The sequence below is a fragment of the Lepidochelys kempii genome, chromosome 10 (genome assembly GCF_965140285.1).
Source record: "Lepidochelys kempii isolate rLepKem1 chromosome 10, rLepKem1.hap1, whole genome shotgun sequence".
Lineage (NCBI taxonomy): Eukaryota > Metazoa > Chordata > Testudines > Cheloniidae > Lepidochelys > Lepidochelys kempii.
The window spans coordinates 7,442,983-7,466,557 of NC_136389.1; the positions used below are offsets into that span (position 1 = coordinate 7,442,983).

At 59.4% G+C, this 23,575-nt stretch overlaps 1 protein-coding gene across 1 annotated transcript in view; it reads right to left on the minus strand.

The window, feature by feature from the left end:
* Nucleotides 1–23,575, minus strand: part of MYO15A (myosin XVA) — an 87,971-nt gene that overhangs the window by 31,965 nt on the left and 32,431 nt on the right. Inside the window, exons 27-46 of the mRNA XM_078854471.1 lie at nucleotides 23,214–23,308; nucleotides 20,513–20,632; nucleotides 19,510–19,640; nucleotides 18,231–18,326; nucleotides 16,952–17,187; nucleotides 16,149–16,327; nucleotides 15,438–15,510; nucleotides 14,689–14,880; nucleotides 13,876–13,988; nucleotides 13,338–13,432; nucleotides 12,261–12,381; nucleotides 10,831–10,923; nucleotides 8,344–8,406; nucleotides 7,849–7,911; nucleotides 7,172–7,251; nucleotides 6,226–6,280; nucleotides 5,255–5,393; nucleotides 4,847–4,949; nucleotides 4,359–4,482; nucleotides 1,563–1,684 (exon numbers count right to left, since the gene is read on the minus strand). Coding sequence (XP_078710597.1) covers nucleotides 1,563–1,684; nucleotides 4,359–4,482; nucleotides 4,847–4,949; nucleotides 5,255–5,393; nucleotides 6,226–6,280; nucleotides 7,172–7,251; nucleotides 7,849–7,911; nucleotides 8,344–8,406; nucleotides 10,831–10,923; nucleotides 12,261–12,381; nucleotides 13,338–13,432; nucleotides 13,876–13,988; nucleotides 14,689–14,880; nucleotides 15,438–15,510; nucleotides 16,149–16,327; nucleotides 16,952–17,187; nucleotides 18,231–18,326; nucleotides 19,510–19,640; nucleotides 20,513–20,632; nucleotides 23,214–23,308 — 2,293 coding nt within the window. The remainder of the gene's footprint in view (nucleotides 1–1,562; nucleotides 1,685–4,358; nucleotides 4,483–4,846; nucleotides 4,950–5,254; nucleotides 5,394–6,225; nucleotides 6,281–7,171; nucleotides 7,252–7,848; nucleotides 7,912–8,343; nucleotides 8,407–10,830; nucleotides 10,924–12,260; nucleotides 12,382–13,337; nucleotides 13,433–13,875; nucleotides 13,989–14,688; nucleotides 14,881–15,437; nucleotides 15,511–16,148; nucleotides 16,328–16,951; nucleotides 17,188–18,230; nucleotides 18,327–19,509; nucleotides 19,641–20,512; nucleotides 20,633–23,213; nucleotides 23,309–23,575) is intronic.

Below are 23,575 nucleotides of genomic sequence, written 5' to 3' on the forward strand. Positions count from 1 at the left end.
GAAATGCACTTTCTCCTCCTAGGGAGCACGTTCACCTCAGTAGCCTTAACAACCACTAGATGGCACTGTTCCTTCACAGGAACAGATCATAGAATCATAGAATCATAGAATATCAGGGTTGGAAGGGACCCCAGAAGGTCATCTAGTCCCACCCCCTGCTCAAAGCAGGACCAATTCCCAGTTAAATCATCCCAGCCAGGGCTTTGTCAAGCCTGACCTTAAAAACCTCTAAGGAAGGAGATTCTACCACCTCCCTAGGTAACGCATTCCAGTGTTTCACCACCCTCTTAGTGAAAAAGTTTTTCCTAATATCCAATCTAAACCTCCCCCACTGCAACTTGAGACCATTACTCCTCGTTCTGTCATCTGCTACCATTGAGAACAGTCTAGAGCCATCCTCTTTGGAACCCCCTTTCAGGTAGTTGAAAGCAGCTATCAAATCCCCCCTCATTCTTCTCTTCTGCAGGCTAAACAATCCCAGCTCCCTCAGCCTCTCCTCATAACTCATGTGTTCCAGTCCCCTAATCATTTTTGTTGCCCTTCGCTGGACTCTCTCCAATTTATCCACATCCTTCTTGAAGTGTGGGGCCCAAAACTGGACACAGTACTCCAGATGAGGCCTCACCAATGTCGAATAGAGGGGAACGATCACGTCCCTCGATCTGCTCGCTATGCCCCTACTTATACATCCCAAAATGCCATTGGCCTTCTTGGCAACAAGGGCACACTGCTGACTCATATCCAGCTTCTCGTCCACTGTCACCCCTAGGTCCTTTTCCGCAGAACTGCTGCCTAGCCATTCGGTCCCTAGTCTGTAGCTGTGCATTGGGTTCTTCCGTCCTAAGTGCAGGACCCTGCACTTATCCTTATTGAACCTCATCAGATTCCTTTTGGCCCAATCTTCCAATTGGTCTAGGTCCTTCTGTATCCTATCCCTCCCCTCCAGCGTATCTACCACTCCTCCCAGTTTAGTATCATCCGCAAATTTGCTGAGAGTGCAATCCACACCATCCTCCAGATCATTTATGAAGATATTGAATAAAACCGGCCCCAGGACCGACCCTTGGGGCACTCCACTTGATACCGGCTGCCAACTAGACATGGAGCCATTGATCACTACCCGTTGAGCCCGACAATTTAGCCAGCTTTCTACCCACCTTATAGTGCATTCATCCAGCCCATACTTCCTTAACTTGCTGACAAGAATACTATGGGAGACCGTGTCAAAAGCTTTGCTAAAGTCAAGAAACAATACATCCACTGCTTTCCCTTCATCCACAGAACCAGTAATCTCATCATAAAAGGCGATTAGATTAGTCAGGCATGACCTTCCCTTGGTGAATCCATGCTGGCTGTTCCTGATCACTTTCCTCTCATGCAAGTGCTTCAGGATTGATTCTTTGAGGACCTGCTCCATGATTTTTCCAGGGACTGAGGTGAGGTGAGGCTGACTCCTGATAAGCAGGAGTTTTTCAGGCCAGCTCTTTCGGGGCTCAGGGTCTGGCCACTGGCCCTGTGGGTCTGATGGGAGAGGGAGGAGGGTGCTGGGTGGAGCTATGTACCTCTTTCCTGATGTATATTTTCCAGGACACGTTGCGGTAGGCGTAGAACTCCTCGCTGCAGCACCGGTGCAGCTGCGTCTGGACCTGCTCCTGCTCCGCTGGGAGCTCCCGGGAGACCGTGACTGAAAAAAGAAAAGGAGTCCTTGTGGCACCTTAGAGACTAACCAATTTATTTGAGCATGAGCTTTCGTGAGCTACAGCTCACTTCATCGGATGCATACTGTGGAAACTGCAGAAGACATTATATACACAGAGACCATGAAACAATACCTCCTCCCGCCCCACTCTCCTGCTGGTAATAGCTTATCTAAAGTGATCATCAAGTTGGGCCATTTCCAGCACAAATCCAGGTTTTCTCACCCTCCGTTCCCCCCCCCCCCAAACTCAGTCTCCTGCTGGTAATAGCCCATCCAAAGTGACCACTCTCTTTAAAATGTGTATGATAATCAAGTTGGGCCATTTCCAGCACAAATCCAGGTTTTTTCTCAGCCCCCCACCCCCCTCCAAAAACCACACACACAAACTCACTCTCCTGCTGGTAATAGCTCATCCAAAGCGACCACTCTCCCTACAATGTGCATGAAAATCAAGGTGGGCCATTTCCAGCACAAATACAGGTTTTCTCACCCCCCCCCACCCCCATACACACACAAACTCACTCTCCTGCTGGTAATAGCTCATCCAAAGTGACCACTCTCCCTAAAAGAGATTGAGGGCAGAGTGCTCACTGGCAGCTGGTTACTGTGGATGCAGGGGACAGCCCATTAGCTGGGCCACAGCCATTTCCTACTCACCAGGGAAATCAGGCCTATGCTATCTATCCAAGCTACTTAACCTGCCCCCTTCCCCATAGTGTCTGGGCAACTCGCAGCTTTCAGTGTATTTCTCCTCACAACCTCCTGGGGGGCAGGGCAGTGCAATGGTCACCACAGGGGGAATGAAAGCAAAGAAAGACTAAGTGACTTATCCAAGGTCACACAGAGGAAGTCTGTAGCAGAGTAGGAAACTGAACCAGGGTTTCCTGAGTTCTTGGCCAGTGCACTAACCACTGCACCAGCCTTCCACTAGGGGCTGGTATCAGTGCAGCTACATGTGTGGCAAAGCCTACAAGTTTCTTCCCCCATGGGGTCTGGTATGTATTGGTGCGGGGATACCGCCCAGCCTGCTCCTTCTCCCCTGCTCCACATTGTGCCCTGACTCACGCTCTCTTGTGTTTATAGTGCATCTTTTATCCTGAAGGATCTCAACGCACCTTACAGAGTTAAGAGGATACGCAAGGATTGGTTCACCTAAAATGCAGCCACCTCTGGGGTGGAAGGTGGCAGCTGTGTAAGAGCACATAGAAACACAACCTCAGAATTCACCCACCACTGAAATGCAGCTACCTCTGGGGTGGAAGGCAGCAGGTGTGTAACAGCAACACTGCACAACTGTTTAATACATGAAGTGATGGGGAAGGCCGTGTCCAGCTGAAATTGCAGCGGAAGTTTAGTGAAGCAGGATGTCATTACTCAAGGAGGAATTTAGTCTGGGCATCAGGATTTTGCCCTTTGATCCCAGGCTCAGCTCTTGCAGAAGATACCAGGGGATCTTTAATGGCCATAAACCATCAGGAGCTTGGCTTAACCCCTCTTCAGAAACGGTGTGATACTCTCTCATGGCAGGAGCTTTGTTTCCTGATCCCATCGGGAGATTGATCATATGCCCTGAATCATGAGGATCAAGAGCTCTAGTCACTTCATCCTGCCTAGCGTCACGGCCCTCACTGCTAGGAAAACCTAATCTTCTGAAAATATCCTGAGCCCCTCGCCTCGCTGCTGAGCAGAGGCGCTTTGGGACAGAATGGCAACTGCTCGCTGCCCAGCCAGATTCATGTCTTGGGCCTCCTGGCCCTGCAGATTTGCATTCGCTAACTCCTGCAGGTTCCCTGTCTTGGGTCTGCAAAAGTCTATGGATCGGATGACGTGCGAGGCCATGTAACACTAGACTCCCTGACTCTCAGCCAAACTCTCTTACTAAGGACGTCTGCCCAGGTGTAACCTACATCCCCAGCAGCCCAAAGGAGATTTCATGGGGTGCAAGTTAACCGTTCCTCTAGGCTCTCTGGGACGCCCCTTTGTACTTGCTGCTCTCTGCTCCATCAGCTTCTCACCCCACACCCATCACCGTGGGGTCTGGTTGCCTTGTGTTGGTACAGCTACCACCTCGTTTGCCTAACAGGTCGCATTTTATGGTGAGTTCTTTAATAGTCCAGGGACCCACAAGCCTACCCAGGGGCTCAGGATTCCCAGATACTTTTCCTAACTTGCAAAACACAAAATTGCATGAACAAATCAATGCAAGAAAGATCAACATTTGGGGCAGGGAGCAGCACTGAGTGGGGTGGGAGGGTCCAAACAGGTCAGATTTGGAGCCATTCTGAAAGCCAGGTGGCAGCGGTGTGAGACCTCTGTAGGGCTAAGGTCTCTACTGGGTTACCTCTGTACCCTGGGGTATGGCCTTTCCAGCAGTGCTGCTAGGGCGCTGGATAAGGGCTTCTCTTTTGGATGGTCCCTGCTGAATCAGCCGCATCTCAGCCTTTGGACAGGCCAGGGCTAAGCTTCCCCAGCCCTCCAGTAACAAAGGGCTTTCCCATCACTTTCCAGCTGGGTCCTGGCTGCAGGGCAATGCGCTGCCGGCTGGGGGAAGCCACATGCTCAGCCCTCTCCTTCAGCACCTGGCAGGGCAGCGTGAGGCTCCGGCATCCAGCCCTGAACCCCAGAGGAGACGAAGCTGCTCGGCCTCTCATGCTGTTACCTGGAGGCGACATTGGAGAAGACCTGGCTGTGGCAGCCGGTGTGGGAACGGCGGCTGGTGATGGTGGCCAAGGCCTCTTGGTGCTGGTAACAGGCTTCACCGTGGCTATTGCTTCCTTGGCCACCTGCAACACAGAGGTGGAGACCAACTTCCTGTGAGGGATCGGGCCATTTCCCCGGGCTGGGGGGCTCTCCTTCATCACAGGTAGGAGCAGGGGACACTCACTGGCCCGTGCTGTGCCCTGCCAGCTAGCACTGGGGTTCAGCCCAGGTAGTGGCCAGCCTGGGGATCATGCTCTCCTTCAGAGCCCTGACTCTGATCCCCAGCTGGTGGGGACTCCGAATGCTCAGCTGCAGAGCAGCACCCCTCGCCCCTGCATTCTCCAGGCAAGCAGCTGGACCCTCCCCGTCCACACCCTGCAGCACCCCAGGCTAGGGACAGGGAGAACGGCCACCTGTGCCTTCAGACCAGCGCTTTCATACCCGAGCGGCTGTTGCGGGGCCTGGTGCCACTGACATCTGCCCCTTTAAGATCATCATGGCCTCCTCATGGGGATCCTTCTTCTTCACAAAGACCTTCCCACCTTCCTTCCTGCAGGGACAAACAGCCAGGAGCCAGAGCCAGGTCAGTGAGCAGCCTCTGGCCCAGCGGGTTGAGATATATACCAGGCCTCATCCCCTGAGCTAAAGGGGTCACCCCATGAGCCAGTAACAGTCTGTTATAGTTGCTGGGAGCCCAGCCAGCCCACCTGCTGCTAAAGCATGGCTGGGAAATGCCAACCCAGCTGCTGTCCCTGCAGCTTTACGGTTGCGAGCTCCAGCCCAGCATCAGATGCTGATGTCTGCAGGGGCTCGGGCAGGAGATCTGAGTTCTGGCCCGGCGGCCCAGGGTCTCACCTGATGGGCTCGGGGAGCCTGGCAGGCCGCTGGCACTGCTTAATGATGTTCTTAATGTGCTGCGTGGGCTCGGGGAAGTGCTGCGAGCTCAGCTTGGCCGGCCGCACCAGCTCGCCGGCCCGCAGCCTGGAGGCAGGAGCTGTCGTGGAGGGAGGAAGCAAGCGGGAGGCTGGGTTGAGAATCTCAGGGAGGGGGGGTAGGCTCCAGCACTGAAATCCTGCCCTGTCCCACCCCCCAGAAGGTGGGGAAAGGCTCCTGCTCTGGTTTGCAAGGCTCAGGCTACGATTGTGACTTCTGCCCAGCACCATGCATGAGCCCAGTGCCCCCTGGGCCGCCTCTCCCTGCTGGGCTTCTATCTCCCCCTTCGCAGGCCTTGGCCTTGGCTCTGGGGCGCCCTGCAGAGCAATCACAGGTGTCTGCACAGCTCTTTGCTCCCTTGAAGTGTTTGCCTGGGGCTTCAGCCAGAAGCTCTGCAAGCTCCTCTCACACCTCACGCTTTCCCCCGCCCCTGGCCTGCAGCCCTGTCAGTGCTTCCCGGGTCTGACTTGCTGCCCCCACCCCCAGCTAGTCACAACTTCCTTCCTTCTCCGCCCCTAAACCTGAGCGGGAGCACCTGTACCCATCCTGGGCTCCCCCTACCCGCCCTGCTGACGCCCCTCACTCCCCACCCACAGCCCTCCTCTCCGATGGCGGGTCATTTTCAAATAATAGCAGCAAACCACACCCATGGGAACTAGTCCTAAAGCCAGGCTCGCTTCAATGCTAAGGCAGGATTTGAACCCAGGTCTCCAAAGGCAAGCGCTGCCAGGTTGGCCCATGGCACCACTATGCACCTTGGCTTGGCGTCAGCGTCCCCTGACAGCTGCAAGCTCAGGGCTGTGCTCTCAGTGTCCCTGCGGGGGTGGAGGGGTGAGATCCCAACTCAAGACAGGTGTCTCCAGGGGAGGCTGTATTTGTGGCTGATCCCTTACCGGCTTTCTGCACGGAGGCTGCCGTCCTGGCAGGTGTCTGGCTCACAGCTGTCCTCTGGCCGGGGGAAGGAGAAGGAGTGCGTTACATCAGCAGGCTTTAATGGGATGGGTTTCTGAAGCTCCGCTCTAGGAATTATTTGGGGGAAGCGCTGTGCTAGGCAGGAGGCCAGGCCATGTGATTTCTTCTGGCTTTAGCATCCATGAAAACTGCCTTGGCGAGGGGCGGCCATGATGTGGCACGGCTGTCCAGCTGCTACAATGGCTTCTGTTTCAATAGGGTCCTTTCACCCTAAAGGATTCCAGAGCCCTTTAGACTGGACAGGGATCACTTCACCCCTCCCCCGCCCCCGCTCCTGAAATGCAGCTGCCTCTGGGGTGGGAGGGTGCCAAGCAGCCCAGTGCGCTGTAGAACAGGCGTGGAGGCAGAAAGGCAATTCTGGCCCAGGTTAGATGGTAAATGCCTCGTCTTTCCTTGTCTGCCCTGCGGTCTCTAACGTCCTCCCCGAGCAATGAGGGGCAGGGGAAGGGGGCGGTTAAGGCTCCATCATAACATTTCCACCATAAAAAGCTGCCTGGAGCGGAGTCATTATTACTAGCGTGGCCAGGTGGAATCTGGGCACCCACCAGGATCCAAGACCTCTGGGAGGCAGAGCACACTGGAGCCTTTCCCAGCGCGCAGCCCCACCACCCAACAGCTGGGGGCAGGAAACGAAAGGGGGCGCCTTCAGCGGAGAGCGCAGGGGGAGCTCAGGGAGCCGGCAGGGATCATCTGTTGGAATCTGGCCAGGACTGGGGGCTGTGGACCCCGCAAGGGGCTTGAATTGTCACCACAGGTCAGGACCTCGCTTTTCTCTGTCCTCTAAGAACACTGCTAGCGCTAAGCTGGGGCCGTGGGGTCAGCGTTGATTCCAAAGGGAGAGTGACCCCCATGGCCACGCTGGGTCACTGGGGCCAGCGCCGACTCCCGCTCCCTGCGGTACAGGGTCCCCGAGTACCACACCACGTCCCCATCACCTACCCCGCTCCCTGCGGCACCGGGTCCCCGAGTACCACACCACGTCCCCATCACCTACCCCGCTCCCTGCAGCACAGGGTCCCCGAGTACCACACCACGTCCCCATCACCTACCCCGCTCCCTGCAGCACAGGGTCCCCGAGTACCACACCACGTCCCCATCACCTACCCCGCTCCCTGCGGCACAGGGTCCCCGAGTACCACACCACGTCCCCATCACCTACCCCGCTCCCTGCAGCACAGGGTCCCCGAGTACCACACCACGTCCCCATCACCTACCCCGCTCCCTGTGGCACCGGGTCCCCGAGTACCACACCACGTCCCCAACACCTACCCCGCTCCCTGCGGCACCGGGTCCCCGAGTACCACACCACGTCCCCATCACCTACCCCGCTCCCTGCGGCACCGGGTCCCCGAGTACCACACCACGTCCCCATCACCTACCCCGCTCCCTGCAGCACAGGGTCCCCGAGTACCACACCACGTCCCCATCACCTACCCCGCTCCCTGCAGTACAGGGTCCCCGAGTACCACACCACGTCCCCATCACCTACCCCGCTCCCTGCAGCACAGGGTCCCCGAGTACCACACCACGTCCCCAACACCTACCCCGCTCCCTGCGGTACAGGGTCCCCGAGTACCACATCACGTCCCCATCACCTACCCCGCTCCCTGCAGCACAGGGTCCCCGAGTACCACACCACAGCCCCATCACCTACCCCGCTCCCTGCGGCACAGGGTCCCCGAGTACCACACCACAGCCCCATCACCTACCCCGCTCCCTGCGGCACAGGGTCCCCGAGTACCACACCACGTCCCCATCACCTACCCCGCTCCCTGCGGCACAGGGTCCCCGAGTACCACACCACGTCCCCATCACCTACCCCGCTCCCTGCAGCACAGGGTCCCCGAGTACCACACCACGTCCCCATCACCTACCCCGCTCCCTGCAGCACAGGGTCCCCGAGTACCACACCACGTCCCCATCACCTACCCCGCTCCCTGCGGTACAGGGTCCCCGAGTACCACATCACGTCCCCATCACCTACCCCGCTCCCTGCAGCACAGGGTCCCCGAGTACCACACCACGTCCCCATCACCTACCCCGCTCCCTGCGGTACAGGGTCCCCGAGTACCACACCACGTCCCCATCACCTACCCCGCTCCCTGCGGCACAGGGTCCCCGAGTACCACACCACGTCCCCATCACCTACCCCGCTCCCTGCAGCACAGGGTCCCCGAGTACCACACCACGTCCCCATCACCTACCCCGCTCCCTGCAGCACAGGGTCCCCGAGTACCACACCACGTCCCCATCACCTACCCCGCTCCCTGCAGCACAGGGTCCCCGAGTACCACACCACGTCCCCATCACCTACCCCGCTCCCTGCAGCACAGGGTCCCCGAGTACCACACCACGTCCCCATCACCTACCCCGCTCCCTGCAGCACAGGGTCCCCGAGTACCACACCACGTCCCCATCACCTACCCCGCTCCCTGCGGCACAGGGTCCCCGAGTACCACACCACGTCCCCATCACCTACCCCGCTCCCTGCAGCACAGGGTCCCCGAGTACCACATCACGTCCCCATCACCTACCCCGCTCCCTGCAGCACAGGGTCCCCGAGTACCACACCACGTCCCCATCACCTACCCCGCTCCCTGCGGCACAGGGTCCCCGAGTACCACACCACGTCCCCATCACCTACCCCGCTCCCTGCAGCACAGGGTCCCCGAGTACCACACCACGTCCCCATCACCTACCCCGCTCCCTGCGGCACAGGGTCCCCGAGTACCACACCACGTCCCCATCACCTACCCCGCTCCCTGCAGCACCGGGTCCCCGAGTACCACACCACAGCCCCATCACCTACCCCGCTCCCTGCGGCACAGGGTCCCCGAGTACCACACCACGTCCCCATCACCTACCCCGCTCCCTGCAGCACAGGGTCCCCGAGTACCACACCACATCCCCATCACCTACCCCGCTCCCTGCGGCACAGGGTCCCCGAGTACCACACCACATCCCCATCACCTACCCCGCTCCCTGCGGCACAGGGTCCCCGAGTACCACACCACATCCCCATCACCTACCCCGCTCCCTGCGGCACAGGGTCCCCTAGCACCGCACTGGGGCCCGCGCCAACTCCCCGAGTCACCTACCCCGCTCCCTGCGGCACAGGGTTCCCTACGCAGCCAATTACTTTAGTTTATTAGTCATGGATTGGGTGTTGTGTGAGGTTAGGGCTATAGATTATAAAGCTGAGCAGTAGTCGGAAGGGATAAGTAGGCATTAGGTAGCTGAGTAAGCAGGGCTGAAACGCAAGGCCTACAGGCTGAGGCCTGTAAGATTGTAGCTTAGCCATACTAGGCCTTAGAGTTAAGAAACGCTGCCATAAGTCAGTGACCAGAGACTGACCCATACGTTTACGGGAGGAGAGGCACCAAGGGACGGTATTGTGAGAAATTAGCAGTAAGATTCATTTTAAATCCCAACATGCTCCAGTGGTACATTTTTTCGAACACGGGCCGTAACCGCCTTCTCCTAGCACCGCACGGGGGCCAGCACTGACTCGGTGCGGGGAGTCCGCCTCCCCCATGCCCTGGGGTTTCTATTTCTCTCTTCACCCCCAGGACACACCGCTCCAGGGAGGGTCCATAAAAGAGGACTAGGGCCATGCCAGCCTGTGAGAGAAGAATGAGATGGGAGAAACAATGACCCTGCCTGGGAGCCTGCCAGCCATTGTCTGGCAGCACTCAGCTGTCCTGGAGGGCAGCCTCACACCTTCTCGGGGCTGAGCCGCCCCCCAGGGGGGACACGTGATCTGCCAGAAGATGCAGGGTCCCGTCCAGCCCTGTTCTACTCCTCACCGGGGCTGGTTTGGGCTCATTAGACCTCAGGGAAAGGCTATAAAAGGGGCCAGCACCCAGATGTAACATCCTAGAAAGTCAATCCCTTGCCTGCTCATCTTGACACCAACAGCGGAGAACAGGGATTTTAGGGCCAGGCGGTTCCCTTCTTGCTCTGAACGCGGGCTGGGGGCGTTCCCATCCCCCTCAGCAGGCGGCACAGCAGACGGACCCACCTGCAGCGACAGTGCGGCGCCGGGCGCCCTCGGCAGGGCTGGGGCTGGTGGCCTGGGAGGCGCTGGGGGAGGCTGTGCCATCCCCCCGCTGCTGCGGAGGAGCTACCCCCCACCCGGTGACCTGACGAGCCTGCGCCGCCGAAACGAGGGAGCGGGTGTGAGCCCAGGCCGGACTCCGCCGCCTCCTCAGACACCCCCTCGCTCATCCCAGGTGCTCCCCACAGGGCAGGACAGAGATGTGAAGCAGGCCACCTTCCTCCAAGGCTGCTCCAAATCGCCAGCCACATCCCACTTGGGGTGGGCGGGGAGTGTCAAAACCCTGACATCCTCGTGGCCTGTCAGCTCCATCGCCCCTTGGTGCCTGGGGCCTCTGCCTGCCCCAGCCACTGTCCCGGGCAGGGATTTTGCACATTTTGAACTAAGGCCCTGGAATCGGCAAGGAAAAAGCCACATAGCTCCTGCAGTACTGACATGCGTGTGCTTCAACCTCAGTGCCGCCCCCTACCGTGCCCCCCAAGTCCCCTGGCCCCACTGACCCGGAGCAGAGCCTGCTGCTTGATGTGGTCATGCTGCAGCACCAAGCTGGGCTCCTGCAAACCTGCAAATGCAAAGAGGAGGGAGCTGGGATGAAACCAGAGCAGGAAGGCTGGCGGGGAGAGCTGCTGGCTGGGCGTGCGCCAAGAAGGGGGCAGTCCAGCAAACAGAGGAGCCTGGCAGTGCGCGCACAGCCTGGTTGGGGCTCAGATACCACAGTGATGGGCGTAGGGCATGGACCTGGAGAGGACAGAGTGGCTGGGAAAGCAGGGGCAAGGTGCACAGCCCAGGGACAGGGGAGTGCCATGCATTGCTGACCCCTCCAGACCGTGGCTTCAAAGGGAGCCCTCTCCACCCTTCCTTGGCTGAAGGCCCCATGCTGGTTCGCAGCGCTGCTACCCCCTACCAGCCCGGGCTGGATCCTGTCTGTACCGTGTACGGCTCGCTAACGGCCCATCCAACCGACCATCCTGGGTGCAGCAATATGGGCATGTTGCTCCCCGAGGCACCTGCGTTCCGGGCACCACCCTGCTTCGTGGGAGAGATACGGGAATGCCCTTGGCTGGCGGGCTGAGATCTCCACCTGCCCTGCTGAAGCCCCCACATTACTCCAGTCCCAGCCTTCAGCCAATCACCTCAAAGCTGGGGGTGGAGTGGGGAGGTGGGTGGTGAAGACTCATTTCAAGCCTCAGGAGGGGAAGGCCCCATGGTCACTGAGCCAGCCAGCCCCACTGAAATCAGGTGGGACGGAAGGGGCTAGACCATCCCAGGTCCTAGTGATTTCAACTTTCCTGAGGAAATCTGGCCCTAGCGCACCCCTATAGCTTCTGTCGGGGCTGTAGCCTCCCCTGGGATGTGTTCAGAGTCCCCTGAGACACCCACCCCTCTGCTCACAGGCACAGGGCAAGCAGTCACCGTGCAGCTCCTTCTGGCCACAGATCTCACCCAGCCACACACCTGACCTCCCCCTTCCCAGCTGAGGAAGGAGTCTGTGTGGCCTAGTGGATAGGACACCAGACTGAGACTTAGACCTGGGTTCAAGTCCTGGCTCTGCTCTGCTACTGCTTTGCTGAGTGACCTTGGGTGAGTCACTTCCCCTCCCATGCCTCAGTTTCCCCATCTGTATAATGGGGACAGTGATCCTGCCCTCCTGTGTAAAGCAACTTGAGATCGTTGGAGGAAAAGCGCTAGGCATTAGCTAGGTATTATGATTATTATGATCATCATCACCATTGTGCAGATGGGGAAACTGAGGCCCAAAGCAGGGCAGTGACTTGCCTAAGGTCACCCAGCAGGCCAGTGGCAGAGCTGGGAATAGAGCCCAGGAGCCCTGCCCCCTGCAGAGTCCTGCTCTGGCAGGCATTGCCCTATGCAAGGCCAGGAGGCTCTGCCCACACTCACCGGTTTGCTGGGTCATCTCCATGGGTGCTCTGGCACCGCCTTGGTCCACACTGCTGCTCCCACCTCCTACCCGGCCTCCTCCTTTCATCTTCCGGGAGACAGCAGCTGGCTTCTCCAAGTCCTGGCACGGGAGAGGGGCGGGAATGAAGCAAACAAAGGTTCGAGTGTGGCAGGGGCGGGAGCCTCGGTGGCAGGCTGGAAAGTGATCCTAGCCACGTCAGACGAGCGCCAGGGAACATCCAGGCCAGGGAGATTGAGTGACAGCTCCTTCCCCGCTAACGCTTCACTCGCAATGGACAGGTAGGGAACCGAAAGCGTCCACGGCTTTGGGGTCGTTGTAACAACGGAGGTTTCATGCCTCCTAGTTTCTCCCAGGGTAACTCGTCCCCACGCCCCCATTCGGGGAGCCCACCTAATGCTTCTGCCTAGATGGGGGTGTTGGCCCCAGCCAGCCCTCCCAACCTCAATGTAACTGATCCCCTTCCCGGGGCCTGCCACCTGGCACAGTACAAGAGACAAGAATAAACTCCAGTAACACAATAGCGGGTGACGTTTATACAGCACCTTTCACGCCACTCCCAAAGGGCCACCCCTGCTATAGAAAGGCAGCCACCTCTGGGGTGGGAAGGGAAATGGGAGAACAGAGGCCACCCAGCTCTGAGTCTCACCAAAATGCCGTGGGATTGTAGGGGCCCACACAGGTGCTTAGGTCCCAGAGACTTAAAGCCGAAGTGCTTCCAACCTGGTGCTTACGCCATTCAGCAGTGACAGCAGATTAAGCCCGACGGCCTTGCTGACACTGGGGCAGGGGGCCTGGCTAGCAAACACAGAATCTAGCCCCAAAGAGTTTTCTGCTGTGGTTCGTTCCCTTCTTAGACCCAAGCTCCTAAGGGTCCCGGGCGGAAACTCCTGCAGTTAAGACAGGGACTCCCTTGATCTGTCTATGGGCATGGACCTTTCCCCATTTCCCTAACAGCTGAGCCCCTCACAGTCCTTAATGACACCCCCGTGAAGTAGGGCAGGGCTCCCAAGCCCCAGCCATCCTTCCTCTCATTCCCAACAGGGAACTGTCCTTACCCCATTCCCATAGGACAGGACCGGGTCAAACAGACTGTCCAGGTAACGATCCAACCCCTTGTGTGTTCGAGGTTCGCTGACGGTGTCGGAATCTGCTGGCGGGGTCACAACAGGCAGAGGAAGAGTGAGCCGAAGAGGAAGGTGTTGGCTGACTAGTGCCTACTGCTTCCAAATGCCTCCCAGGCTCACGGGCCTCCGGAGTTAACGGCCCATAACCGTGAAACTCCCTGCACTCCGGAGTCTATAGCCAGGTAATTCCATGGCCACGGTGACATTAACATCTCTGCAGGCTAAAGCAGGGGTGACCAAATCTCATGCTTCAGGGCATCGGGTCAGGAGGGCCCTCAAACCCCCCTCCCCCACAGAGACCAGGAGTGGTCAGGTGCATTATGGGAAGGGTTGCCTTTTTTCTAAAGCCCCAGGCCAAGATGATTTTGAGCTGGATCCTGAAGTGAATGGGAGTTATGCTGCTTTGTCCGTGGAAAGACGGGCCCAGTCTTGGGGGAGAAGGCTGCAGGAAGGACAGTTTGACTCTTACCGCGACTGTAATATCCATCTGAGTCAGGGGTGTTTGGAGGTGGCACAGTGGGGGCCTTCGTCAGTGGGGGAGGAGGGACTTCCTCATCCGAATCTAAGCCCTGTCCGAAAACTCTACAGAGAAAAGGGGGGAGAGGCATAAAGAGGAAACAGCTGTTTAATCTCCACCCCTCATTGCTTTCTTTTTATCCGCTGGAGACTCCAGGCTGCTGCTGGCATCGTCACTGCGGGAGACGCGCTGAGGTGGAGACCCTGCATGCAGCCGGCTCTGAGGCAGGGCTCGGCTGAGGGCCTGGCAATGGGCTCCCATCCCATCCTGCCCAAACGCTCCTGCCAGCAGCTGATCTCACAGGATTTCTGCCCTTCTGGACACGTAAGGTCAAAGCGAGCCAGTGGCCCTGGTGGGATTAGAGCCCAGCTGTTTCCTGGCTCCCAGTCCTATACTCCGCTCCCTCCAGAGGCCACACCTCCCTCCAGAGGCCACACCCCCACTTCTGGCCACGCCTCCTTCCGATGGCCACACCTCACGCCTCTCAGAAAGCGTTTGCAGTGCCTGCAGTGGCATGTATGCTGCACTCGATGCAGCTGAATGATCGGGAGCTTCAAAGGGGCCCAGCGCTCTGGTAGCTGGCCCTTGAAAAGCAGGACTGCTGGGAAGGGCGTCCAGATGCTCCAAGCGGCTCTGGAAAAGGTCTGCACGTCGGGGATCTGGGGTTCTGACCCCCCTTACCCCTGCAGCCGCTGTGAGCTCATGGGACTCCGGGCCCAGCCGGGCTCTCCCCGTCAGGCTACGCCGCATCCCCGGGATACCTACCCACTGGCAGTGCCGCTGCCCTTGTCCACCCCCTCTGAAGCGACGATGAAATGGGATTTCTGCTTGGGGAAGCCCCTGGGCAGCTCCAGGTCGGAAATGAGGTCCAGGATGTAATCGTGGCCAGCCAGCTCGGCCCACTGGGCGCCATCCTTCATGGAGACGGACCAGCCCCTCCAGCCCTCCGTCAGCCCCCTGCAGGCAAAGCACAGCCTCTGAGCCAGGAGAGCGCACCCCTGTGGGGGGACACAGCGCGGAGGCAGAGCAGGCCCAGGGAAGGCCTTTGTGGGGTGAGCCCTGCCTGCTCAACCCCGCCACTAGGCCAGGCCCTGGCCCTCCATGCATCGAGACCCAGCAGCAGCTGCTGTGATATTCGCCCCCCAAGACGCACCCACAGCTGCCGAAATAGAAGTAGGGCCCACCAGCTCCACAGCCAGCAGTTGCTGCGATAGCCCACGGCCCTGCTTGGGAAGGGCTCACTGCTTTACTCCAGAGGGGCTGCGTATGGCTAGAGATGGGGCCTGAACCAGCTCCCTCGCTCCCCAGATCCAAATGCACCCTGCCCATTGGGAATCTGGATCCAAATTGTGTAGCATTAGCTAGTCACTGCTTCCTACATGACTAGAGAGCCCCAGCCTAGCCGGCTTTGCCTAGTGCAGTGTGGGCCAAGGGCTTCCACAGTCCCTGTGGGACATGGAGCAGACACATCCATGGGGCAGGTGCCGTCCCCCGCAGGGCCAAAACCTCCCTACCTGTGCTTCAGCACGTCCCCTGCCAGCTCCTCCCCTGTGCTCCAGGAACGGATGGGGCAGGAGAAGTGGCCACCTGAGAAGTTAAGAGCAGATGGTCAAATTGCTGCATTACTGAGCAGCCGAACCCCAGCCCCAACCCCCGCACCCCCAGCACCTGGAGTCCGTTTGGGTATGTGGGGCAGTGAGCACGCACTGGCAAAACTGCCCCCAGGGCTGGGGAGAGAAAGAAGGGCCCAGGGAAGGGATGGAAACAGAGGATTGTTAAGGCTAAATGAGGGCTGCAGTGCACCCAAATGTTGGGCTCCCGCAAATTACTGCACCCCCACTCCCTCACCTCCCATCCCATTTTCCCTTGCACATCGCTTCCCAGGCTGCGGTCTGCCTCTCAGTCCTGATCGACCCTGCAAGTGCAACGGCCCAGCCCAAACCTCCCTGCTTCCCCCACGCCTCCTCTCACCCTGGGGCCGGTTCCCCAAGATCCTGGCATTATCCGCCCCCAAGAGCCTAGACTCTGGGCCACGTTCTGCCTTCACTAATCCCCGTGAGTCCCCACTGAGTCATGGGGGTGTGCGCAGGGTGCCAGTCAGGCTCACCAGCGTCTGGCCCACCAGGGCAGTGGCATCACCTCTCCCTGTAGCCGCCCTCAATCTCCCTCACCCCATGTGCTGAGTCTTGACCAAGGCCCCTGGGTTCGTCCCACAGGCCCCTCACCGTTGAAGCAGTAGACGTCCAAGGCCATGCTTGCTCTCTGCCTGTTGGCCGTCCACTCGAGCAGCGATGGCGGGTAGGCCCGGGCCATCTCGGGGCCAAGCTGGGACCGCAGCATGGCCTGCATCAGCTTGTGCTGGCACACCGGCTTGTAGCCATCAAAGGCGTAGTCGGAAACAAACCTACACAGGAAGGACGGACGCCATGGGAGGGGGCTGGGCCAGCAGAGTAATGGGGGCTGGGAGGAGGCTGGGCCAGCAGGACATGCATCTGCACAACGGAGCAGGACACGACCTCCTTTGACTTTCACTGACTCGCGCTCTCCAGGCAATGCCACGGGCCACCTGGAAGCCAGGATGGAGCCGCGAGGCAGGGGCATGTCTCCGGTTGTGCACCCAACAGCCCCAACCTTTCCAGGTGCTGATGCAATACCCTGCGCTTCGTGTGCGTGCTGATGTCTCCCCCTAGAGGTCAGCTCAGGGATTACAATAGCCTACTGCTGCCGTACAGCAAAAGGAGTTCCTGCTTTAGCTCAAGGGGTACAAGCCAGAGGTTTTTGGGGCAGAAGGTTGCAGGTTTGAGCCCTGCGGAGGAGCTGTATGTGAGGATGCCCTTGATTCCCATAGGGTTCGCTGGCAGCTAAGGGGGCTTGAAGGAGCCCAGGATTGGGACCATCAGAGGGATGTGATTGGCCTGATTTAAGAAGTGCTGGGAACCCCTACCTCTAGCTGAAGCCCATGGGAGCTAGAGGGTTTAGCCCTGTCCCCTGGGCTCCCTCACAGCCTTGCCCCAGCCCCAGTGCTCACTTGAGCAGGTGTTTTTCCAGGCTGGTGGAGGGGGCAAAGCCACTGAGGCAGGCAGCCAGGAGGAGCCAGCCCCGCTCCTCGTTGTTGATGTTGGTGTTCCGCCACACCTGGTTGGCGATCTGAGCCAGGATCTCGTCCCGCAGGCCCGGTGCCGAAAGCCCCTTCTGAACGATGTAGTTCCCAAACAGGTTCTCCTGGGTGCCACCAAGGTGTGGGTCGCCCATGAAGCGCAGAATCTACCGCCGAGAGAGAGTCCAGGAGATATGGGATACCGAGCAATGGTCAGAAATCTCTCCTTCCCTTCCCGCAACACAGACAGGCCTCCCCTCTCTTTCCAGGGGTGCCCCCAGAAATCTTTCTCCTCGGAGGCATCATCAATCTCCACGGAGCCATCCACGCTGCAGCTGCTGGTCCCAGTGACACACCCAGCCCTTGCCTTTGTGCCCACCTGGTGCAGTGTCACCCCCCGTCCCTGAGAGGGGACAGGGCTGGCAGGCCCCTGGGCAGAGCACTGGTCCAGGAGCTGGCCCCACTGGCCAGGGGGGCGGAAGAGCAGCGCTGGCTGCCCCACTGCCCAGGGTGCCCCACTCAGGTTTGGCCCCAGACCCCTCCATCGTGACGGGGCGCTGCAAGGCCAAACCCGAGTGGGCAGTGTGGTGGCCATGCTGCTGCTCCTCGCCCCTGCCAAAGGTAGGCCGCATCTGCTCCCGCTCCTCCCCTTCCTCAGGGTCTCCTCCCCAGCACGGTATCCCAGGCAGAATGACGTGCAAGTGCCGTAACTGTTGTTGCAGCAGGAAGGAAGAAGACAAGACCCTCTCCTGCTGAAGAGCTCCCTGTCCCAGCCCCACCACCCTGGGCTCTGAGTGGGCTGGGACAGGGAGCCCCTTTAGAGATGGGGGGTGAAGATCTTTAGCATCACCCGTCGTGGGTGCTGGGCTGGCACTGGGGAAGCCACGAGGTCCCATGGCAATGCTGTGAACTCCTGGTGGTTTTGTTCCCTCCATCCCTGCTGAAAGGCCCCTCTGAGCATGTGCCTATGGCCAGGTCAGCAGAGTCAGGCCAGGGATCAGGGGCTGGAGGCAGGACATGAGGGGGCATCCCAGGCCTCCAGCTCAAACTGATTTATGGATTTATGCCCATTGGCCATGAATCCTCCTACTCCTTGGATGGACGGAGCCTTGCTCCCTTTCCTCTGCAATTCCCAGACTGCAAGCAGACGCTCTGGACAAACCAGAGGCCTTGGGGACGAGGCCAGGAGATGCTGTGAACGCCGACCTACCAGCTTGAACAGACTGAGCGCTTCTTGCACGAGCTCCTCCTCCAGCTGGGTCAGAGGGGATGCCAGTGGCACGGAGAGCATCCCAAACAATGGCTCCTGCGGGGCAATAGAGGACAGGAGCATTGAACTCGGCTGCAGGGATGTGGCAAAGCTCAGACTATGGGCAGCCATGAAGGCCAACGACAGGCCAGGCCCGTTGAAAGGTCCTGGCTGGAACGATCATTGGTGACTCAAGGAACATTACAAAATCCCCCAGCACCGAGCTTCCAATCCCGGCGTGTTCAGCTGGGAAGTGAGGGAGGTAGGCCAGCATCCAGCTCGAGAAATACAGAACGGTCTGTCAGACAGTGGCATCGCACGTGTGCACACCACTTCCACGAGACAGGCACAGGCCAAATGCCGAGCCAGGGGCCGTATTCTGCTCTCACACACGGAGTGATTCCATCACTCCAGGAGCAGAGTGGAGAGCAGGACCCGGCCCCTGTCACCAGCAGACGCTGTGCACAATCTCCTGGGAAGAGAAACGCGTGAGTGAGGATTTGAATGAGATGACGACAAGATCTTCTGGACAAAAATGCGAACATCTGCCTGTGGATTGTGGCATCCTGCTGCATGCATGAGACCCAAATGACGTGACGGACTAGAATAAAGCTGGCTAGGATCCCGGTCTGGGCTGAGTGAAACCCAGAAGGCACATGGCACACACAGGTCAGGGACGTTGATTCAGTGATCAAAGGGGAGCCAGGATCCCAGAGAAGCGTACTTCCTTTCTCCAATCGTCTCATTTTCTCTCAAAAGAGTCCCTTTAAACTCAGGCCCATTCATAGATGCTACAATCTGCCTGGAAGCACCCCTTGCATCCAAGCCTCAGCATCCTCCGTGCTCATTTACCTGGTGCTCAGCATGTCACAGGATCAGGCCCCTCCTAACTTCCCTGGGAAGTCAGTAAGCACCATTGGCCCCGTTTTGCAGATGGGGAAAGTGTGGGTAAGTAACTTGCCCAAGGTCATTCGGCGAGTCAGTGGCAGAGGCGGGAAGAGACTCCAGCAGTCCTGACTCCCAGGCCCCTGCTGTAATCACTTAACACTACCTCCCAGAGCTGGAGGAGAGCCCTGAAGTTTTAACTCCCAGCACGCTCTCTAACTCCCAGAGACAGGAATAGAACCCAGGGGTCCTGGCTTCCGGTCCCAGCTAACTATTGAGCATCACTCCCTCCTTATACTGCCTGTTCTTTAGAGGGCACGGAGTGGCTCAGGGGGCTGCTCAGTGTCTCCCTTACCTGGAAGTGGACCCACACGTACTTGGCCATTGGGTAGTTGTTGATGTCGAGCGGCAGGGTGAGCTGGGAGTTCGTTTGCAGTTTGGGCGAAGGGACCGGAACGACGCACTGAGCATTCATCGGCTTGTGAGCTGGGGCAGAACAGAGGCACCAGGAGTCAGTGGGGTGGGGAGGTGGAGGGGCTCCAGCCCCTGCCACTGGCTTATGGAATAAAGGTGGGCAACAAACAGAAGCTCCCTGGGGGGTGTCAGCCCGGGATCCTTCGGCTCCAGGGCAGGTCAGAATCAAACCCGTGTTGGTGCAGCCAGGAGGCTGGGTTGAGCTCCTTCTTGGGGCGGGGCAGAGACAGCGCTCACTGACTCTCTCTGGAGACTCCTAGACCAACGTGGCCCAGCTAAACCGAACAGTATTCCAGGGGAAACTGAGGCCCAGAGGCCAATGACAGAACTGGGAATATAACCCAGGCATCCTGAACCCTGTCCCTTGCTCTAACCACTAGACAGCTCTGCCTAGAATCGAGTCTGTTTGGACCCCTGCTGCCTCCTCTCTAGGAAGGGGTCGCTCTAGTCTCTGTTTAGACGGAAGCTTGGTGCAATGTTGCTGACTTGGTTGTGATAACAGTTTCCATCTCTAGCCGGCCTTTCTCCCTGAGGGTCCCAAGGCATTTAACAGGCTGGGGGACAGGTCCTTTTTCTTCACTGCACCCTCGTGACTCCCATGGTGTACTAGGGCTGCAGTAGTTGGCTAGAATTTGACCCCCCTACATTTAGGGAGTTCCTCACCTATCACTGCAGGGCAACCACCTCTGGGGTGAAGTCTGGCATCTGAGCTGCACATAAGCAGGCAGATGTTTAGCAGGGCAGTCTTGGGTGAACACCCCATGGGATCGTCCACAGGGACAGTAGGACGGTGCTGGTGAAGCTGACTTTGCTAGTGGCCTGGATCGCCACTGGACCATTCCCAGCTGCTCCGACCCAGCCCTCTGTGGGAAATGAGCGCTTACCTGCTGCCAGCTCCAGCAGCCCTGCCAGCTCAGCGGGGACTTCCAGGTGCGTTACATCCACCACCTCCCTCTTGGTCAGCTCCTGAGAGCAGAGCACAGAGACACCCGTCACCGTCCACGCTCTCCTCCGGTGCTGAGCTGGATGATCTAACAGGCTCCCCCCGCTCCCATCACCTCTCTGGGTCCAATCCCCTGTGCGGGGGGAGCCCAGGCTGGGCTCCCAGAACCCGGCCGCAGCAGGACCCACAGACGGAGAGACGGCCACCTGCTTCGCTCCGCAGGGCCCTGAGCCCTTCGACCATCCCCGCCAGGTATCGGGAGGAGGCCGAGTCCAGCTGACACGGGCAACAGCAGAACGTGACCCAGAACTGCTCCAGTGGGCAGCTACCGTAAGCCCACCCCCAGCCCAGGCACACCTCACCCACCGCAGAGCCCGGGGGGGGGGACACACGCACACTCTGAGGGGCAGTGGCATGCACTCCCCACCCCGCCGACGTCCAAGGTGTGCCCTCTACCCGCATCAGCATGCAGGCGCAAACATCCTTCCCGCCCACGCACCCGTGCACTCGCACACCTGTCCCTGCCCGTGCTACACACACGCGACACACGTACACGCACCAGCATGCTTGCACGTGAGGCCACCGGGCGGTACCTGCTCAGCCGCCTTCTGCTCCTCCTCCGCCCGCCTGCGAGCCTCCTCCTTCCTCTGAAAGCAGAGCACATTGGCACGTGGAGAGCAGCCGCGACACACACCCGGCCGGCTGCTGTGCGAATGGCTCCGGGTGCCTGGGCCGGGTCACTTGCCCGCTAGGAATCTGGCCGGGATGGGAGGGGCGCGGGAGGGTGATGCGGGAATGAAGCCAAACCAGCAGGATCAGAGTTCTGTACGGCGAGGTACAGCAGGCTGGGCTGGTGGCTGGACAGCGCATGGACACGCAAGACCTGGAGGGGCTCCCCTGTTGCCAGCACCCCCCTCAGCACAGCTGTGGGGGGAGCCCAGCGCTGGGATAGCAGGGGGCTGCAGGTTGTATTGGGGGGTATCAGCAGAGCTGGGAACGGGAAGGGTGCCCAGCCCTTGCCTGCACCATGCCTGGCTCTATCCTCTCCCTGTCCTGAGCGCTGGAAGAAAGGCAGCAGGAGACCAGCCCCGGGGCCCATCAGTATCAGAAGACAGCCCAGTGCCCACGCCCAGGCAGGCACTGGGAGTGGGCACCAGGATCCCTCCTGCACATGCAGAGAGGCTGCGCCTGGCTCCCCTGCGCTCGTCCCTGTCACCCGGCTAGGCTGGGCCGGACGCTCTGGCTGGTTACTCACCGTGTCCTTGCCACCCAGCTGGAACCGGACACTCTTCATGGGCCCCGACTGGCTCCTGGGGGCACAGCTGCCGTGCCTGGGGCAGGGGACGTGCTCGTCCCTGCACAGCTGGCCGGGGCGGGACTCGCTGCTTTGAGGCTGCTCTGTTTGTTTGCCTACAGAGCTGGCGAAGTCAAGGCTTAACCCTTCCTCCTGTGCCGGCACGCGGGTGCCTGGCCCAGATCTCCCACCCCCAGCACAGCAGCCAGAGAGTCTCTGCTCTGAACTGGGAGCACTGGGGGCCAGATGGTGAGGAGCGAGCCATAGGCAGGGCTGGGCATTAGCACAGGCAAGGCAAGTGGCCACTGGGGGCTCCTCACCCTGGGGGAGCGTCTCATACGCTCTGCAGCTCCCCGCCCTCCATCTTTCCCTTAGGCAGGGGGGTCACGCACGGCTGGATCTGCACCCCCACTGCAGGCTATCCATAGCTTCCCGAGTCCCCAGCCAGCAGGGGAACACCCTCCCCCCCAGCCAGCATCACGGGTAAGATCAGATGCCACTGACAGCGGACCAGGAGCATACAAGATGCTCTCACTTCCAGCAGCTCAGCAGCTGGCTCTGGCCCAGAGGATCCTGCCCTGGCCCACGGCACTGGCTGGAGTCCAAAACCTGAATGCCATTCCCTCTGCAATCACACATCTCTCCAGGGGCTTCTGGGCACGTGCCAGCATTGGGATCTCACTCCCATGTGACAGCCAGTCAACGCCCCTGTGCTGGTGGGGCAGGGAGCAGACACACTTTCAAAGACTCCAGTCAGGTTTCGATGAATTCCGTCAATGTCGGTGTCTCCTACACGTCTGGTCAGAGTCACACCCCTGTCGCTGGCCCTGTGCAAAGCGGCTGTCACTAACACCAGCCCCGTGTGGCACAGGCCCATAGCAGCCAGATGGTTTGACTGCACCACCCCCACAGCGCAGGAGCCAGGACAGGGGATGGATCATTTGATAAATTGCCCTGTTCTCTTCACTCCCCCGGGGGCATCTGGCGCCAGCCACCATGAGAAGACAGGATCCGGGCCCAGACGGACCATTGGTCTGACCCAGCCTGGCTGTTCTTACGTCCTCACTTCTGCCTGAGCGACTGGTAATGACACCCCTACCCCTAAATACACTCTGGATTTTCTGGGTGAATTTGGTGCTACAGCAAAAGCTAGAGACAAGGACAGACAGTGCAAGCTTCTGCCAGTGCCCCTCCATCCCGACCTGCTATTCCACCCCTGAGCCCCCCACAGTTCTGCTGTTGCCCCTTAGTCCTGACCGACGGAGCTCCCTGAGATACAGGCCCGTGGCACATCGCACGACCCCCTTCCCTCCCATCGCCCCCCGGGCCATTCCGCCGCGCCAGCCGCTTGCTCTCACCTTGAGGTACCTCCTGCGATTCACGTACATATGCACCAGGGACCTGAACTTGATCAGACTCTTCCTCAGCCTCTTGTACCTCTGCCTGCAGGGGACAGCAACCCCGTGGTTAGTGGAGGAGGTGGAAGTCTCTACGCCGGGCCCCGTACCCAGATCCCAGCCCAGGGGGAAGGCCCCTGGCACTGCCCAAATAACAGGAACAAATAGCTCAGCTTCGGGAAGGTGGGAAGTCATGCACAGGGAAGGGACTCTGGGCTCTGCCTGACCAGCACTGGCCATAGGTGCGTGACACCAGAGTGCTCCTATGGCACCGAATCAGCCTGTCCCCCGTTTGCTGCCGGATGCTCCCAGT